General features: G+C 49.1%; 1 protein-coding gene across 1 annotated transcript in view; it reads right to left on the bottom strand.

The window, feature by feature from the left end:
- NRN1L (neuritin 1 like) overlaps positions 1-16192 on the bottom strand; it is a 32601-nt gene extending 16409 nt beyond the window's left edge. Inside the window, exon 1 of the mRNA XM_077830731.1 lies at positions 16132-16192. Within this exon, the coding sequence (XP_077686857.1) occupies positions 16132-16192 (61 nt within the window). The remainder of the gene's footprint in view (positions 1-16131) is intronic.
- Positions 16193-18343: the final 2151 nt, after the last annotated feature.

Genomic DNA, 18343 nt, shown 5'->3' with positions numbered 1-18343 from the left:
GGCCTTTGCTCCAGGCCCTCAAGTAGCTCTCCAGCACCAGTGTGTTTCAGGAGTTCTGTATGCTTTTCACCCCCAAAATGGCAGAGATCAATTGGCGGCTGTGGGGTCAAAAGTGAAAACAAAGATTTGAATTTCATGACACAGTTGGGGCCTTTTATTCTAAAAGCAACCTTCAAGACAGCTCAAAGAGCAAGACAGAGAAACGCCTCAAGCACTCTGTCCTGGATATCCTCCTCCAGACAGCTCTCAACTCACTCCTAAATGCTGTGAGAAACTGGAGGAAAGATTAAAAGCAAACTAAAAAATAATTAACATTGATATTAATGCACAAGGACTGGCTGAAGCTGGGAAGTGACGACTACTGGCATCCCATGCAGAGAAAAAGACATTCCTACTTAACACTGTTGATTCCGCAACTGAAAACACGCTGACGATACCAGTCAGGAATGCAGAGAACAGTCTGGCCGTGAAGCCTTTGCCATTTGCTCAGACATCCGGGGGCTCAGCACTCTGCTTAAACCTCACTGAGAAAGCAGCAACTACCAGCAGTCCTAAAGCGCATTGTGAGAGGTCAAGAGGCGTCTGAAGTCACCATCAGCCTTATGGTTGGGTGGTTGACTGAAAAGGTGGCAGGCAATGGATGCCCCAGCTTCCCAAAGATGCTTGCTGGACCTCTCAGGAAGACTCTCCACCTGCATCCAGGCTTCTCTATCAGCAGGTCACACTGAGCATGAGGGTGATGCTGATCCAGACAGCTGAAAGAAAGCTAATGCTGTGCCAGTATCAGGTTGACATCGATCCTGGTCAAGATAATGGAGCAGCTAATATGGGACTCAATTAATAAAGAATTAAAGGAAGGTAATATAATTAGTGCCAATCAACATGGGTTTATGGAAAATAAATCCTGCCAGATTAACTTGACATTTTTCTTATGGCATTACAAGTTCGGTTGATAAAGGCAACAGTGTTGGTGTAATATATTTAGAGAAAGTGTTTGATTTGATACCGTATGACATTCTGATTAAAAAACTAGATCGATATAAAATTAACATGGCCCACACTAAATGGATAAAAATCTGGCTGACTGAAGGTCTCAAAATGTAATTGTAAATGGGAATCATCATTGAGCGGGTGTGTTTGTAGTGGGGTTGTGCAGAGATCAGTTCTTGCCCCTACGCTATTTAACAGTTTTATTAATGACCGGAAAGAAAGACATAAAATCATCACTGATAAAGTTTGCAGCTGACACACAAATTGGGGGAGTGGACAATAATGAACAGGGCAGGTTACGGACAGAGTGATCTGGATCACTTGGTAAACTGTGCACAAACAAACAATATGCATTTTAATATGGCTAACTGTAAATGTACACATTTACAAACAAAGAACGTCAGCCATATCTGAAAGATTTGGGGATGGGAGTGGATGATCAGCTGAATGTGAGCTCCAGTGTGAGGCTCTGGCCAACAGAGCTCATGCCACCCTGGGATGTATCAGCCGGGTACAGCGGTAGAGCTGTTATTTGACCTCTGATCTAGCATTGGTGTGACCGCTGCTGGAACACTATGTCCAGCTCTGGTGCTGAACAACTGAAGAAGGATGTTGATAAACTGAAGAGGGTTCAGAGAAGAGCCATGCAAATAATTAAAGGATTGGAAAACCCACCCTAGAGTGATACACTCAAGGAGCTCCATCTATTTAGCTTAACAAAGACATGGGGTGACTTGATCACAGTTTTATGTACCTACTTGGGGAATAAAAATTTAATAATGGGCTCTTCAGTCTGGCAGAGAAAGGTCTAACATGAGTCGATGGCTGGAAGTTGAAGCTAGACAAATTCAGACTGGAAATAAAAAGTGTCAATTTTTAAAGGTGAGAGTAATTAACCACTAGAACAATTTACCAGGGGTTGTGGTGGATTCTCCATCACTGACAATTTTCAAGCTTGGCTGTTTTTCCTCAAAGATCTGCTCTAGGAATGATTGTGGGGCAGGTCTCTGGCCTGTGCTATACAGGAGGTCAGACTAGATGGTCATGAGGGTCCTTTCTGGCCTGGGAATCGCTGACTCGACAAAAACCAAGGACCGAGAGACACGAGTCACAAAAGGAACTGAAGGAGGTTCAGAGGGACAGGGCAGATCACGAGCTGCTGATGCAGCTGCTACGGCCACCATGGAAAACTGACTCCATCTAACTACCAGTAAAGACCTGGAGCCACACAAGGGAAGAAACCGAGAAGTGACTGAGAAAAGCTGTGCAATCTTTCCCTTGCTTAACCCACATGACTGAGCCCAAACACAAAGCACCAAGGGAACCCAGAACAGGAAAAAGAGGCTGAAACTCAGTTCAGTTCTTTCCCTGTCCCCAACATTTACAGTGGAAGATCCAGGTTTGCACCCACACCCGTCCATGCAGGAGATCACATCCCCTCCCAGCCCACTGTGTCAGAACGGCAGCAAAGCATGGAAGTAGAGTCCCAGGAAGCAGCACCGAGAGTCAATCCAGAATTATTTAAGGTTTTAGCCCTGACCCTTCCTCTCCAGCCAGATTAGAGTCAACGGAGCAGCTTTTAAACATCCAGACCCGGCTCAGTCTCAACTTCCTAACCAGTGGGAAGTTGGCAAAGGCACTAAGGTGGGAAAACTGTCAGCACCGTAGGGCAGGTACAGTAGAATGGGAGGAGGACTAACCAGGTAGCAGCTTGGGACTTGCAGGTCTTCACCTTTCCAAGGTGGACCACACGTGCCTTTCAGTCTCTGAGGAATAAGCCTGCATGGAACGTGGCTCACAGCCTGCGTGCTGGGTTTCAGCCCCAAGACACTTCTGCCGGGACGATTCTGGGTTCTCCCTCGCCCCACTAAAACAGCACCGTTCTCTCAGGTTGGGGAACGTCACAGCAAACCTGATGGGAGATTGAGGGGGCGGGGGAGATTGGGAGGGGAAAGGCGGGGTGGGAGGATAGAGCTGTGCACCAGGATGGGACAATCAGGAGGGGAAAGGGAGAAGGAGAGGTGCTGACTTTTCCCCCCCTACAATAAAATTGCAATGGAAAATCTGCTCAGAGTTCAGGTGACCAAAGCCAGGTTTTGACAGCGCCCCAGGGAGCTGGATTCAGAAAAAGCTACCAAACTTAAGCTGGGTCCCTGCAGGCACCACAGCTCACTGCCCTGCAGCAAGGCACAGGCTGGGCTATTGAGATCTTGGCGCTCTGTGAGCAAAAAACACTTAAGCCACAAAAACAGAGTCCCCCTGCAAACCTCACCAGCTGCTTCTCCTAGCCCCTGCTCTCCTGGGGACCAGCCAGCCCCTAACCCCAACTGCCCTACCCTTGCCCCATTCACTAGGAGCCCTTAATGCTGCCATGTTTCTCTTCCTCCAAGCAAAGCCAAGCACTGGATGATTCCCAGAGGAAGGAAAGCTCCAGCGAAGTCCTGCTTCATTCAGCACAGAGTCAGCAACCCAGGGGCACAAACCTCCCCCCCGTCCCACCCACATGGGTCCTGCAAAGGGCTGTGCCTGAGAAAGGCCCCATCGATGTTGTGGCGGGGGGGGGGGGAGAATCACACATTGGCTCTGTCAAGGTTCCTTCCCCACTCTGAACTCTAGGGTACAGATGTGGGGACCTGCACGAAAGACCCCCTAAGCTTATTCTTACCAGCTTAGGTTAAAAACTTCCCCAAAGGTACAAATTTTGCTTTGTCCTTGAACCCTATGCTGCCACCACCAAGCGTTTAAACAAAGGACAGGGAAAGAGACCACTTGGAGACTTCTTCCCCCAAAGTATCCCCCCAAGCCCTACACCCCCTTTCCTGGGGAGGGCTTGATAAGAATCCTCACCAATTTGTACAGGTGAACATAGACCCAAACCCTTGGATCTTAAGAACAATGAAAAATAAATCAGGTTTTTAAAAGAAGAATTTTAATTAAAGAAAAGGTAAAAGAACCACCTCTGTAAAATCAGGATGGAAAATACCTTACAGGGTAATGAGATTCAAAACTTAGAGAATCCCTCTAGGCAAAACCTTAAGTTACAAAAAGACACAAAAACAGGAATCTACATTCCATTCAGCACAGGTTATTTTACCAGCCATTAAACAAAAGGAAATTTAACACATTTCTAGCTAGATTACTTACTAACTTAACAGGAGTTCTGAGGCTGCATTCCAGATCCGTTCCCGGCAAAAGCATCACACAGACAGACCAAACCCTTTGTTCCCCCCACTCCAGATTTGAAACAATCTTGTCCCCTCATTGGCCATTTTGGGTCAGGTGCCAGCGGGGTTACCTTAGCTTCATAACCCTTTACGGGTGAAAGGGTTTTGCCTCTGGCCAGGAGGGATTTTATAGCACTGTATACAGAAAGGTGGTTACCCTTCCCTTTATATTTATGACACGCCCCACAAATTGCAGATAGGGTGAAACACTGGCTGTGATTTCTTCCTGGAGCTCTAGGAGAAAACAGAGTTAATAAGACACATGCATCTCTAAATATACTTTTAACTGTATAAAGACTAACAATATTTCCCACATCTCAAGGACGATTTGGACCAGTTGATTCTGGGAAACTTTCATGGGAGAGTGCATCAGCCACTTTGTTAGAAGCTCCTGAGACGTATTGTATGTCGAAATCAAAATCCTGGAGAGCTAAACTCCATCGAATAAGTTTATTATTTCCCTTGGCAACATGAAGCCACTTAAGTGCAGCATGGTCGGTTTGCAGGTGGAAACACCGTCCCCAAACGTATGGGCGTAGCTTTTCCAGAGCGTAGACAATGGCATAACATTCCTTTTCACTGATTGACCAGTGGCTTTCCCCTCTCAGACAGCTTCTTGCTGAGAAACACGACAGGGTAGAATTATTGATCCGGTCCTGCCTGCATTAATACTGCTCCCATACCACGCTCGGACGCATCTGTGGTTACTAGGAACGGTTTGTCAAAGTCTGGGGCCCTTAGCACAGGGTCAGACATGAGTGTTGCTTTAAGCTGGTTAAAGGCCTTCTGACACTCTTCGGTCCACTGAACGGCATTTGGCTGTTTCTTTTTGGTTAGGTCTGTCAGTGGGGTGACAATTTGGCTGTATTGTGGTACAAATCACCTGTAATATCCGGCCAAGCCTAAGAAGGATTGGACCTGTTTCTTTGACTTTGGATAGCATCCACTTTGGCCTGTAGGGGGTTGATAGTTCTTTGACCCACCTGCTGTCCAAAGTAAGTCACTCTGTTTAGGCCTATTAGACACTTCTTAGCCTTAACAGTTAGTCCAGCCTCCCTTATGCGCTCGAAGACTTTTCGTAGAAATTCCAGGTGTTCTGCCCAGGAATCCGAAAATATGGCCATATCGTCAAGGTAGGTGACTGCATATTCTCCCAATCATAGAATAATAGAATATCAGGGTTGGAAGGGACCTCAGGAGGTCATCTAGTCCAAACCCCTGCTCAAAGCAGGACCAATCCCCAGCTAAATCATCCCAGCCAGGGCTTTCTCAAGCCTGACCTTAAAAATATCTAAGGAAGGAGATTCCACCACCTCCCTAGGTAACACATTCCAGTGTTTCACCACCCTCCTAATATCCAACCTAAACCTCCCCCACTGTAATTTGAGACCATTAGTCCTCGTTCTATCATCTGCTAGGGTGACCATCTACAAGTTTTTGGAAGGTGGCGGGTGCATTCCCCAGTCTGAAAGGGAGCACATTAAATTCATACAGCCCAACATGTGTGATGAAGGCCGACCTTTCCTTGGCGAATTCATCTAGCAGTACCTGCCAGTACCCCTTGGTTAAGTTCAAGGTCGAGATGAACTGGGCCCATCCCAGTTTCTCTAATAGTTCATCTGTGCGTGGCATTGGATAGTTGTGTGGGTGTGTTACAGCATTTAGCTTACGGTAGTCCATGCAAAAACTCCCCATCTGGTTTGGGAACTAGAACCACTGGAGATGCCCACGCACTGCCAGAGGGGTGGATTACACCCATTTGTAGCCTTTCCTGGATCTCCCGTTCTATAGCAGTTTTAGCTTGAGGAGACACCTGGTAAGGTGGGGCTCTAATTGGGTGAGCATTACCTATGTCAAGGGACTGGTATGCCCGTTCAGTCAGTCCTGGGGTGGCTGAGAACGTCGGCGCGCAGCTAGTGCACAGCTCCCTGATCTGCTGTCGCTGCATACGCCCAGGGGTCATGGAGAGGTTCACCTCTTCCACGCCACCAGCACTTTTCCCTGCGTAGTAGACACCTTCGGACCACTCAGCGTCGTCTCCTCCCTGGGCTGTAAACTGACAAACCTTTAATTCTCTGGAATAAAAGGGCTTTAGCGAATTAATATGATACACCTTAGGCTTTCGGTTGGAGATGGGGAATGCTAGGAGATAATTACCAGCTCCCAGGCGCTCCTGGCCTGTGAATGGCCCTTCCCACGATGCTTCCATTTTACGGGCCTGGAGTGCCTTTAAGACCATGACCCGGTCCCCTACTTTGAAGGAACGCTCTCCGGCATGTTTATCATACCAGGCTTTTTGCTCTTTTTGAGCATCCTGTAGGTTTTCTTTAGCAAGGGCTAGAGAGGTTCAGAGGGTATTTTGTAGGTTGGTTACAAAGTCCAGAATGTTAGTTCCTGGAGAAGGTGTAAATCCCTCCCATTGCTGCTTCACCAACTGTAATGGCCCCTTAACCTTGAGGCCATACACAAGTTAAAATGGTGAAAACCCTAAACTGGAATGTGGTACAGCTCTGTAGGCAAAGAGCAACTGCTGCAACACTAGGCCCCAATCATTGGAGTGCTCATTTACAAACGTACATATCATGGCCCCCAAAGTTCCATTAAACTTCTCAGACAGTCCATTTGTTTGATGATGGTAAGGAGTGGCAACCAAGTGATTCACCCCATGAGCTTCCCAAAGGCTTTCCATGGTTCCTGCCTGGAAATTAGTTCCTGCATCTGTAAGGATGTCGCAGGGCCAACCTACCCTGGCAAAAATGTCTGCTAGTGCCTGGCACACACTTTTAGTGCTAGAGTTGCTTAGATCTACTGCTTCCGGCCATCGGGTGACAAAATCCATGAAAAATCAGTATGTACTGCTTTCCTCTGGGTGTCTTTTTCAGAAAAGGACCCAGAATATCCACAGCTACTCGCTGAAAGGGAACTTCAATGATGGGGAGTGGCTGGAGAGGGGCTTTGACCTGGTCTTGGGGTTTTCCCACTCTTTGGCACACCTCACAAGACCGGACATGGGTAGAAACATCCTTGCCCATTCCCTCCCAGTGGAATGACTTTCCCAAATGGTCTTTGGTTCTGTTCACTCCAGCATGGCCACTAGGATAAATCGTAGGCTAAGCTTAAGAGCTTTACCTGGTACTTAGCTGGAACTACCAACTGTCTCTGAGGATGCCAGTCTTCCTGGTGGACACCAGAAAGAGTTTCCTTGTATAAAAGTCCTCTTTCTACAACAAACCTGGATCGATTAGAAGAGCTGAGAGGCAGTGGGTTGCTCCATGCCGCCATCCAAGCTCTCTGGAGGCTTTCATCTGCTTCCTGTTCGGTCTGGAACTGCTCCCTTGATGCTGGAGACATCAGTTCCCTCATTGGATTGTGGGCCTGGGCTTGGTCCCTTGGGAAGCGATGCAGGTGATGGGGCTGTTTCCGTGGACTGTGAACCGCTCTCCGCTGGTGCACTATGTTGGGGTTCAGGCTCCGGCTGAGCCTCTTGTGTAGGGTTATGGGCTGCTGCCGGTGCAGGTTCAGTGGGGCTCTCTGGTGTTGGAGTTGCAAGTACTGGATTCAGTGCTGGCAATGGGTCTGGTGCTGGTTGTCCTGCCGGTTCCGGGACTGGCTCTGTCTGGGTCTCTGGGACTGGATCCACTATTGCTGTTGCAGACGTTGGCCTGGGGTCCAGGTCCATCACCCCGACCGAGTCCTAGTAGAAGTCTCCAGAACAGAGCTAGGCATGACAGATTGTTTAGCCTGGCTGCGGGTGACCATTCCCACCTTCTTGGCTAGCTTTACATGATTGGCCAAGTCTTCCCCCAACAGCATGGGGATGGGATAATCATCATAGACAGCAAAAGTCCACGTTCCTGACCAGCCCTTGTACTGGACAGGCAACTTGGCTGTAGGCAAGTCGAAAGAGTTTGACGTGAAGGGTTGAATCGTCACCTGGACCACTGGGTAGATTAAATTGGGGTCCTCCATCCAAAGGAAGCATGGATAGCCAGCACTTGGGCTCCGGTGTCCCTCCACGCAGTGACCTTCTTCCCGCCCACACTTACAGTTTCCCTCCACTCTGAGGGTATCTGGGAGGCATCTGGGCCTGAGGACCTCTGGTGTGATTCTGGTGCAATGAACTGTAATCTGTTGGGGTTCTTGGGGCAGTTGGCCTTTACATGCCCCGGCACGTTACATTTAAAACATCGTCCAGCTGACGGGTCACTGGGGCGAGGTGGGTTGCTGGAGAACGGTGTGGCGGGACGATAAGGTGTCTGGAGCTTTCCTTGGGGTGTAGTTGGGGCCTTGGGCTGCCCCCGGTATAGGGTGTGGTCTGAGGGTGTCCCTTCTGGTATCTGCTCCAACTGCGACCAGGGTTGTTTCTCTCTCCTCCCGTTTTGTTCTGGTTTGTCCCGCCTCTCTGGTGGTCTGGGACTGCTCGTATCGATCAGCATAAGCAGCAAGACTTTCTGCTGAGTCCGTTTTCTTATCCCATGAACACGGTTTTATATCCTCCTTGGACATATTCAGGAATTGCTCTTGAATCATTAAATCACATTCCTTCAAAGCTAGTTACACCGCTTCCTTTGACCCATTTATCTAACATATTGTTCATCTGGTTTATAAGCGCCACATTATTTAGTTCAGGTCCTCTCTTAAGGGCTCTGAATTTTACTCGGTAAGTTTCAGGTGTAACTTGAAATTGCTTTAAAACCAAATCCTTGAATTTATTATAGTCAGAAGCCTCATCACTAGGCATCTTATTGAATATGTTCAGAGCTCTTCCAGTCAATTTTGCGACCAATTTGGTCACCTTGTGAGCTTCAGGAATTTTATGGAGTGTGCACAGTCTCTCAAAGGTGAGAAAATGTTCAGCAATATCACTGGATTCATCATACTGTGGACATAGTCACTCCCATTTGTGGATTGTTGGGGAAGGATTGTTAGGGTTATTCAGTATATTCTGCTGAGCCTTTGCCTTCTCCATCTCCAGTGCATGCTTCCTCTTTTTCCTTCTCCTCCAGTTCTTTTTCCTTTGCCTCCATTTCTCTCCGGTGGGCAGCCTCCCTTTCTTTTTCTTTGGCTGCTTGTACATCCATCTCCATCTGTCTGAGTTCTACCCATCTTTCATGTTCCTTTTGTTTTTCCTCAGCCCCAAATCTGGCTAATTCCAGCTTCTGTTGATTATTGCTTTCTGTCATTCTAACCTCTCTGTTTTTAAGCTAGCTATACCTGAGAGTTAGAAAGAAAAAAAAAACCTGGCTTGTAAAATTTTGCTGTGCTGTAACCTGATACCTCTTTCCTCTGATGGCTGTTCTCAGCCTACAGAAAAATCCTTTTGTTATGCCTGCTGCTCTGTCCCCAAGGCAGAGACATAGAATCTACAGCTGCAATCACCTTTTACAAAACCCTTTAAAATCCTGCTGTGCTTCTGGTTCAAAACGATCTCAAAATGATCCCACCGCTCTGCCACCATGTCAAGGTTCCTTCCCCACTCTGAACTCTAGGGTACAGATGTGGAGACCTGCACGAAAGACCCCCTAAGCTTATTCTTACCAGCTTAGGTTAAAAACTTCCCCAAGGTACGAACTTTGCCTTGTCCTTGACCCCTATGGTGCCACCACCAAGTGTTTAAACAAAGAACAGGGAAGGAGCCCACTTGGAGACGTCTTCCCCCAAAATATCCCCCCAAGCCCTACACCCCCTTTCCTGGGGAAGGCTTGATAAAAATCCTCACCAATTTGTATAGGTGAACACAGACCCAAACCCTTGGATCTTAAGAACAATGAAAAAGCAATCAGGTTCTTAAAAGAGGAATTTTAATAGAAGAAAAAGTAAAAGAATCACCTCTGTAAGCCTCAAGGCCCTATTGCCTAGACTGTAGAGTATAGACTAGAATATATTTTGATGTTCATATTCCTTACAGGGTAATCAGATTCAAAACATAGAGAATCCCGCTAGGCAAAACCTTAAGTTACAAAAAGACACAAAAACAGAAATATACATTCCCTCCAGCACAGCTTATTTTACCAGCCATTTGAAAGAATCTTGTCCCCTCATTGTCCATTTTGGGTCAGGTGCCAGCGAGGTTACCTTAGCTTCTTAACCCTTTACAGGTGAAAGGGTTTTGCCTCTGGCCAGGAGGGATTTTATAGCACTGTATACAGAAAGGTGGTTACCCTTCCCTTTATATCTATGACAAGCTCCAAGCAAGCGTTGTTGTTTTCATCTAAACCACCACCACCCACAAAGGAAAAGATCAGGAGCATGCTGAGAACTTTCCACAGGGGGTGTGACGTTGTCCTAACCAGCCCTTGTCTCCCCATGGATGGGCAGAACGGCTCAGCCCTTGGCCCCAGAAAGGGTGCTGGGGTGCAAGGCAGCTCTCGGGCCAGGAAGGGGACAAAGGAAGCCAGGCATGCGAGATCCAGAGCCCGGGGGCGGAGGGGGGGGCACACAGCGGCTGAGTAGGGAAGAGGGCTCAGGACCTGGCTGCCTGGGGAGCTGCCTCAGGGCAGGTAGGGCCCGAGTGAGGCACAGGCTGGGACACACCTCAGGAGAAGCAGCATATTTGTCGGAAGTCCCAAGCCACTGCCATGCCCTAGGTGAGGGGCTCACACTGGTTAACCCTCAAGCCAAGGCAGCCATCTTGTCCTGGCCCCATGACCAGATGTCAGCACATCCTCTGCTCCTGCCTCTCTCCTCTGCCTGCAAACTGATCCCAAACCCAGTCAGCACCGGGGCTGCCCCATAGCAATGTCCCTGCTGAGGGCATAAAAGCTCCTCCTCACAAGCCGTTGGGCTGTCCAGGGGCGCTCTCTCCTGGACATGCAAAACAAACCAGACTGCACTCTAGACTCTCCCCCGCCCCTGTCCTGGGGTAACTCAATCCAACGCCACCCTGGCCCACAAAGATGACTCCATAGAGCAAAACAACTCAGACCTTTCACACTTCCAGATAACACTGGTGGCCAAGCAGCCAATTCCCTCGACACGTGGAAAGGTGAATTCTCTCACCCAATTCAGCCAGCTGGCCCCAAGCCTCTTGGGAAAAGCTCAGGAGTTTGCACCCACCTTGCGTTTAAAAGGAGTCTCAGACTTGCATGGGAAGGGCATGAAGCAAAAGGCACTGGGGTGGAGAGTGGCCACATGCCCTAGGGAAAGCAACCAGGAGATGACTGGTCTTCAGAACTCTCATTTGGGCCAGGCTACAGCACTGTGCCTGGACAACACAGCAACGGGAGCATGAGGGAGCAGACGGTGGGAGGGTGGTTCAGGGAGATGATTCCAAGGGCAGAAGAGACCATTGTGATCATCTAGTCTGTCGTCATGTATAGCACAGGCCAGAGACCTGCCCAAAAATCATCCCTAGAACAGCCCATCTTGATTGAAACATTGGCACCGATAGAGAATCCACCACAACCCTTGCTAAGTTGTTCCAATGGTGAATTATTCTCACTGTTAAAAATTTACATGTTCTTTCCAGTCTGAATTTGTCTAGTTTCAACTTCCAGCCATTGGCTCGTGTTAGACTCTCTGCTGGACAGAAGACCCATTATTAACTATTGGTTCCCCGTGTAGTTACTTACAAACTGGGATCAAGTCAGTCCTCCACTTTTCTTTGTTAAGCTAGATAGATTGAGCTCCTTGACTACCACAACAAGGCAGGTTTCTGATCCTTTAATCAATCTCGTGGCTCTTCTCTGACCCCTCTCCAATTTATCAACATCCTTCTTCAGTGGTTTGGCACCAGAACGGGACACAGAATTCTAGCAGTGGTTGCCCCAGTGCCAAACACAGAGGTAAAATAACCTCCCTGTTCCCACTCAGCCATCCCATTTATCCATCCCAGGGTCACATTAGTCCTTTCGGCCACAGGGTCACACTGGGAGCTCACGTTCAGCTGATTATCCACCACTACCCCCAAATGTTTTTCAAAGTCACTGCTTCTCAGGATAGACTTCCCCATTCTGTAAGTATAGCTACACTCTTTGTTCCTAAATGTATAAATTTACATTTAGCCATATTAAAACACATGTTGTTTGCTTGCATCCAGCTTATCAAGCAATCCACATCTCTCTGTATCACCGACCTGTCCTCTTCATTATTTACCACATCCCCAATTTTTGTATCATCTGCAAATTTTATCAGTGCTGATTTTATGTTTTCTTCCAGTTCATTAATAAACATTTTAAATAGCATAGGGCTAAGAACTGGTCTCTTAAGGACCCTCCTAGAAACACACCACTTGATGATGATTCCCCATTTACAATTACATTTTGAGACCTTTCAGTCAGCTATCTTTTAATACATTTAATGTGGGCCATGTTAATTTTATGTTGCTCTAGTTTTTTAATCTAAAATCCCTTTGTTTCCCTTATCAATTTTCTACAATTCCAAGCTTCTGACTTATACTCATTATCAGCTTCCCTTTTCTTGCATTTGTTATATACGATTTCTTTTTCTTTTCTTCATAGCGGTCTTCACTTCCCCTCTGAACCAGGTCAGTTTAAAGAATATGGTCTTATTCCTCAATTGGGGCTTTGGGGGCATCTAGCAAAGCGTTCTTAAACCACTCCCAACGATCATGGACATTTTTTTCTGATTAAATTCTTCCTCTCAGCTGATTGGGCTCACAAATTGTTTTCGGCCCTGTAATTTGAGCTTTTTAAAGCACCAAGTATACATCACTCATCTGGACTTTATTCTATTTGTGCATTATAAATGTGATCAAATCATGGTCACATGTACCTAAGCTCCCATTCGTTTTTAGTTCTGTGATCAGTTTCTCTTTATCTGTCAAGAAGTAGTCTACTACAGAATTCCCCATGTTGGATGCAACACTTGGAGAGTTAGGAAATTGTCATCTAGAATATTTAGAAATTCCAAGGATATTTTACTACTAGCAGCATGAGACCTCCAGCGTGCATCACTCAGATTGAAGTGGTCCATGATCATGCAGCGTCTTTTCCTAACATTGTAGATAGGTGCGTAAGGAGCCGGTCATCCTGTTCCCTAGTGTGATATTGGGCATCTGCAGCAGACGCCAAATACCCCATCTTGTGCTTTATCTGTTCGGACATTGATCTGTAAGCATTCAAGATCATTTTCTTCTGAGTTATCAGTGACTCTGAAACAGGTAATGCCATTTTGGAGACAGAGTGCCACTCCCCTTCCCCTTTGCACACTTGATTCTTCCACTGATTTGAATATTCCCATCATGGGACTCATCCCCCGAGGTTTTAGTAGTACCAACTAGATCACAGTTATGCTAGTAAGATTCCAATTCCTCTTGTCTGTCATCCTGGCTCCCAGCATCGGTGGAAAGGGAGAAAAACAACACACAAAGAAACCTGAATACAACCATTCCCAGTAGGAGGCAGAAGCAGGCAATGGTAACGTCAGGGATTTGTGCGTGTTCATGAGCTGGGAGGCCAGGAGACCCCCCTCGCACACACACAAGTTATGTTCCAACTCACATGACCATTGCTGAACGAATTATGACATGCCATTTGCCACAGTCTGCATCTTTGAGATGTTCCCCATGTCAGGAACCTCGCAGGTAAGTTACCTTGTCCAGCAGAGTGGGCAAACAGAGTGCCAGAGTAGGAGAAGCTGCCCAAGACTCTCCCTGCCCTCCTCCCTAACTCTGGCCAGGAATGGCCGCCTGACAAACGTGGTATTTTTATTTGTATTTTTAATATGCTTACCAGGAATAAGACCTCCTGAATGTTCAACAAATAATCCACCCGTAATAAGATCTACTTATCGCCACGCAAAGCAATCTTCCCACACACCAGCCCTGCAGCCTCTCCGGCCTCCTGCATTACGCAGCCCCTTCAGTAGGGCAAAGCAAGCCCGACGTCCCTCTCAAAGCAGGGAGAACGCCCTCAGGAGCGGACAACATTCCCACTGTGGGAACAACAAAGTCCGTCTCCTTCCTGGGCCAAACTTTACAAAGAGAGCCTCCAGCAACTAAACTCTGGCCTTTTAGCGGGCCGTTTCCTACAAGCCTCCTCTGGGAATAGGAGATGGGCCATCGGGGTTAAAGGGACCTGTGAAGGAGGTTTGGGCCCTTTCCCTCCCTCTCTGGATAAAGAAGGCCCCGAAATAAACACAAAATAATGGATAGAGGCCAGGTGCACACAGTTCTGTCTTTTTACATTTTCCCCCCTTCCCCCCCACCCCCCCATTTTCCCTGGAGAAGTGGAAGGCGCAGTCAGAAATACCAAGGAAGGGAAACCAGGTTCATTGAGAGGGGAAGGGGTTTTTCATTCAGTCTGTTTGGAGCTTCTTGTTCTGGTTAAAGTTCATTTAATGCCAATCCCCAGCCAACATTTAAGAGAAAAGCTCCTTGGTTAAAGCCACAACCTCATGCTGCCCTTTCAGCGAAGGGCTAAGAAAGCTCCTTGTCCAGCCCTCCAAGGCAAGTCAGGTTGCCTCTAAATGTGATTGTAGCCATGTCAGTTCCAGGATATTAGAGACAAGGTGAGGGAGGTAATCGCTCTTATTGGACCAACCTCTGTTAGCGTAGCTCCAAAGCTTGTCTGTCTCTCTCATCCACTGAAATTGGTCCAATAAAAGACAGTACCTCGCCCACCTTGTCTCTAAGGCAGGACAAATAACCCATCAAATATCAGCCTTTATTTCTCCATCAGAAAGCAGCAGAAAGGGACAAGGCTAGGTTTCCCTGTCCAGGGTGCCTTGGAAAGGGGCCGTATCAGCCTAGCCTGGAAGCTCCTAGAGGGGCAGGGACTGTCCCTTTCCTACCCTTGGTGCAGCACCTAGCGCAATGGGGTGCTGACCTGTCGCGCCTCTGGGCTCTGCTGGCCTCAGAAGGGTAAAGCTACAAGAATCCCTCGTTTGTTCTGAAGCCCAAGGGGAAAGTGTGTTGTTACAAAGCAGGTTTCAATCCAGACACTGCAGCACTGGGCTAGAGCAGCGGTTCTCAACCAGGGGTACACACACCCCTAGGGCGCTCAGCGGTCTTCCAGGGGGTGCATCAACTCATCTAGAGACTTGCCTGGTTTTACAACCGGCTACATAAAAAGCACCAGCGAAGTCAGCACAATCTAAAATCTCAGGCAGGCAATGACTTGTTCATACTGCTCTGAATAGGATACGCTGAACTGCAAGTACAATAGTTCCGTTCCAAGGGATTTATTTTAATAAGGACATGGTACAAAGGAGAGAGTCAGGCTGCCACACTTCTGTACTCTGATGTCTGATTGCCTAAACAAGTAGTTTTTAAGTGAGGTGAAGCTTGGGGGTAGGCAAGACAAATCAAACTCCCGAAAGTGGGGTGTGTGGAAAGGTTGAGAGCCACTGGGCTAGAGCATGAGATCCGGGCAGACAACCGCGGGGCCGCACACCACTGCCCCAGCTGGGGAAAACCCACCCAGGGACCCCGGGCAGCCTGGGGGGCTGGGACCCAAGAGGGGACGGACCATGCTAGGAGGCAGCATCAGACCAGGTGCCGGGGCGGGGGGTGCCGGGGCGGGGCCCCAGGGGAGCAGAGTGACCGGGAGGCCCCTGGTTTCTCCGGCGCTCGGAGCCGCCAGCTCCAGACACGAGCCAGAGGCAAACCCCGGGGCTCTCGCACCCGCTCGAAGCCGCCAGCTGGTTACGGGGAAGCCAGGAGAGTCCCCCGCTCGCAGCCCCCCAGCCCGGCCCGGCGACCCCGCGGGGAGACCCTGTGCGGCCGCTGCCCCGCAGGCCAGCCGTGTGCCCCCGGCAGCGGGCACCGCTCCCCCCAAGGGGTCCCCCCCGGTCCGCACAGCCCAGCCCTGCTGCAGCTGCTGCTGCCCTCGGGCCCGGGGGCTCCCGGCTGCGCCCCGACTCCCAGCTTGAGCGGACCCCACCGCGGTCAGCCCAGCCCCAACGCCCGGGGGCCCCACGTGGCTGGCCCCAGCCCGCCGCCCGGCCGGGGACTCACCCACGTGCAGCAGCAGCATCGTCCCCAGCCAAGCGGGCAGCTTCCAGCGGCCGCTGCCCATGGTGCCCGGTGCCCGAACCCTGCCCGCCCCGTGCGCCCGGCTGCGCGCAGCCGGCAGCCTCCTCTAAGCGCCCCGGGCGGGTCCCCGCCCCCAGCCGGCCCATCGCCCCGCCCCATGGCGCCCACGGGGCTCCACGTCTCCAGCGCGGCTCCCGGGCCCTGCCCCTCCGCCGCGGGGCTCTGGCCGCCCCGGCGAGCCGCGCCTCCCCGGCGGCCCCACGATACCACCCGGCCCCTTCCAAGCAGGCGCATCTCCTGCGAAGGGGACAGCACCGGGGAGCCAGGTTCCAAACGATCAAAGCCCCTGCGCCGCCCCCCTGCTAGCCACCCTACCCGAGGTCCTCCCAGCCGGTGGCTCTGGCAGGTGTCAGTCCTTCCAGCTCCTCCCAAGGACCGGGGCCCCCTTGGGCAGAAGGTCCTCTCTGGTTAAGCCTAGCTATGGGTGCAAAAGTCCTTCGCTTGTCTGCTGGCCTCTGAGGCTGGAGAGCCCAGTCTGAACCGGCACGCCGGAGATTCTGGGGCTGGGAGGGGGGTTACAATACAACCTGAGTGAATTTACCTACTCACCCCCCACTGCTCCCTGGGGTGGGTCTCGGCTTCAGCCTGATCCCTCTGTCCTCTGATCCTATTCGGTTTTCCATCAAGCCCAGGCCAACTGTCCACATCACGGTCAGCTCTGGGATTTTTGTCCATTAAGCAGGGGTCAGGGCAGAGTTTATAGAATTGTTCTAGACCCATTAACACATAGGCCCCATCAATCAGGGTAATTTACCTAATTACCTGCCCCTGTTGTTAGCCCCCAGAAGGCTGTGGTCAACCCCACCCCCTGGAATTACATACAATCCGTGGCCCACAATGATCCATAAACCAAATTGCCGTATCTGTCACAGGGAGGATATGGCTTTTGCTTTTCACACTTGACATTCAAGAAAGCTGGTTAAACTTTAGGAGCCTTGACTCGGATGAGAAGTGAATTCGGGATTTCTCTAGCATTTTGCATGCTGTCTCTCACTGCACTTCGCAAGGGCTTGAGCCAGATCCTGGCAGCAAAGGGAAGTGTGGCAAGTGGTGGTGGATTATTACTCTGGTGCTTTAACTTCAATGTATGGAGAAATGAAGCACAGCACCTTCTCCCTCCAGGAACTACTACAGCATTCATGCATGGGCTGAGCTGGGCAAGCCAGTTCCATGGCTGTGCGATTTGTTGCAGAACCGTGCTCCCAAATCTAAGCTTTCATTAACAAAATACAAAGTGTCTGCGTTTGGAAGTCATGCTGGGAAGGAAATTAATGCAGCATTTGCTGACCGCCTGAAAAAAGGAGGTGTGAAATGTTCTTATTCCGCTTAAACGTTAACTCTGAAACTTAAGGACGACAGTGTAAATGTCAACATTATTAACTTTTTCACTGCTGATTTATTTATTTTTTTTGTAAAGAACACACACTCAGGTAGTGAGCTTTCTCCAGCTGGTTACTGGCACAGTTACCCACACAACTTAGGGCTCTTTCCTCCCCCTCGGGGTACAATGGCTCTCTATAAATTAACGGGAGCTTGTCACAATAAAGGAGTCTTTATCACACAGTAAATTTTCTTAAACATGTATTTATTAGCAATTGAGAATACACATGCCCAAGCATCTAATGCTGACCACTCCCAGTAAAGCAGACTGATGTTTCCCAATGGGCAGTCAGAGTTTGATCTCATCTGGGACTCTGGCTTCTACACAGTCTAGTCATGCAGGGGTTAAAAATCCTAGCTGCTTTGGTCTTGAGCTGTATCCCAGAGTAGAGGTCCAATGTGCTTATTTCCTGACCCTCGTTACATAGTTAACACGAGGGTTTCTCTTATCTATGTCATAACCAATTATTTTACTCCAAGCATAGCTATGCAAAACACTAACCAATTATTTTCAGTATACAAAGATTCACATACCTAAGACCACCTACTCATTAGAATCATAGAATCATAGAATATCAGGGTTGGAAGGGACCCCTGAAGGTCATCTAGTCCAACCCCCTGCTCGAAGCAGGACCAATTAGCTTTTGTTGGTTTCAAAATTAGCAAAATCTTTTCAAGGTCTGCTTATCTGTACGCTCATTAGTGGGATAGCCTTGCAACAGCAAACCCTTGTGCTTTTTATTATCAAGAAGAA

Source organism: Eretmochelys imbricata, chromosome 12 (genome assembly GCF_965152235.1).
Source record: "Eretmochelys imbricata isolate rEreImb1 chromosome 12, rEreImb1.hap1, whole genome shotgun sequence".
NCBI lineage: Eukaryota > Metazoa > Chordata > Testudines > Cheloniidae > Eretmochelys > Eretmochelys imbricata.
Note: the sequence above shows the minus strand (reverse complement) of the source record. Positions and strands in the feature narration are given on the sequence as shown.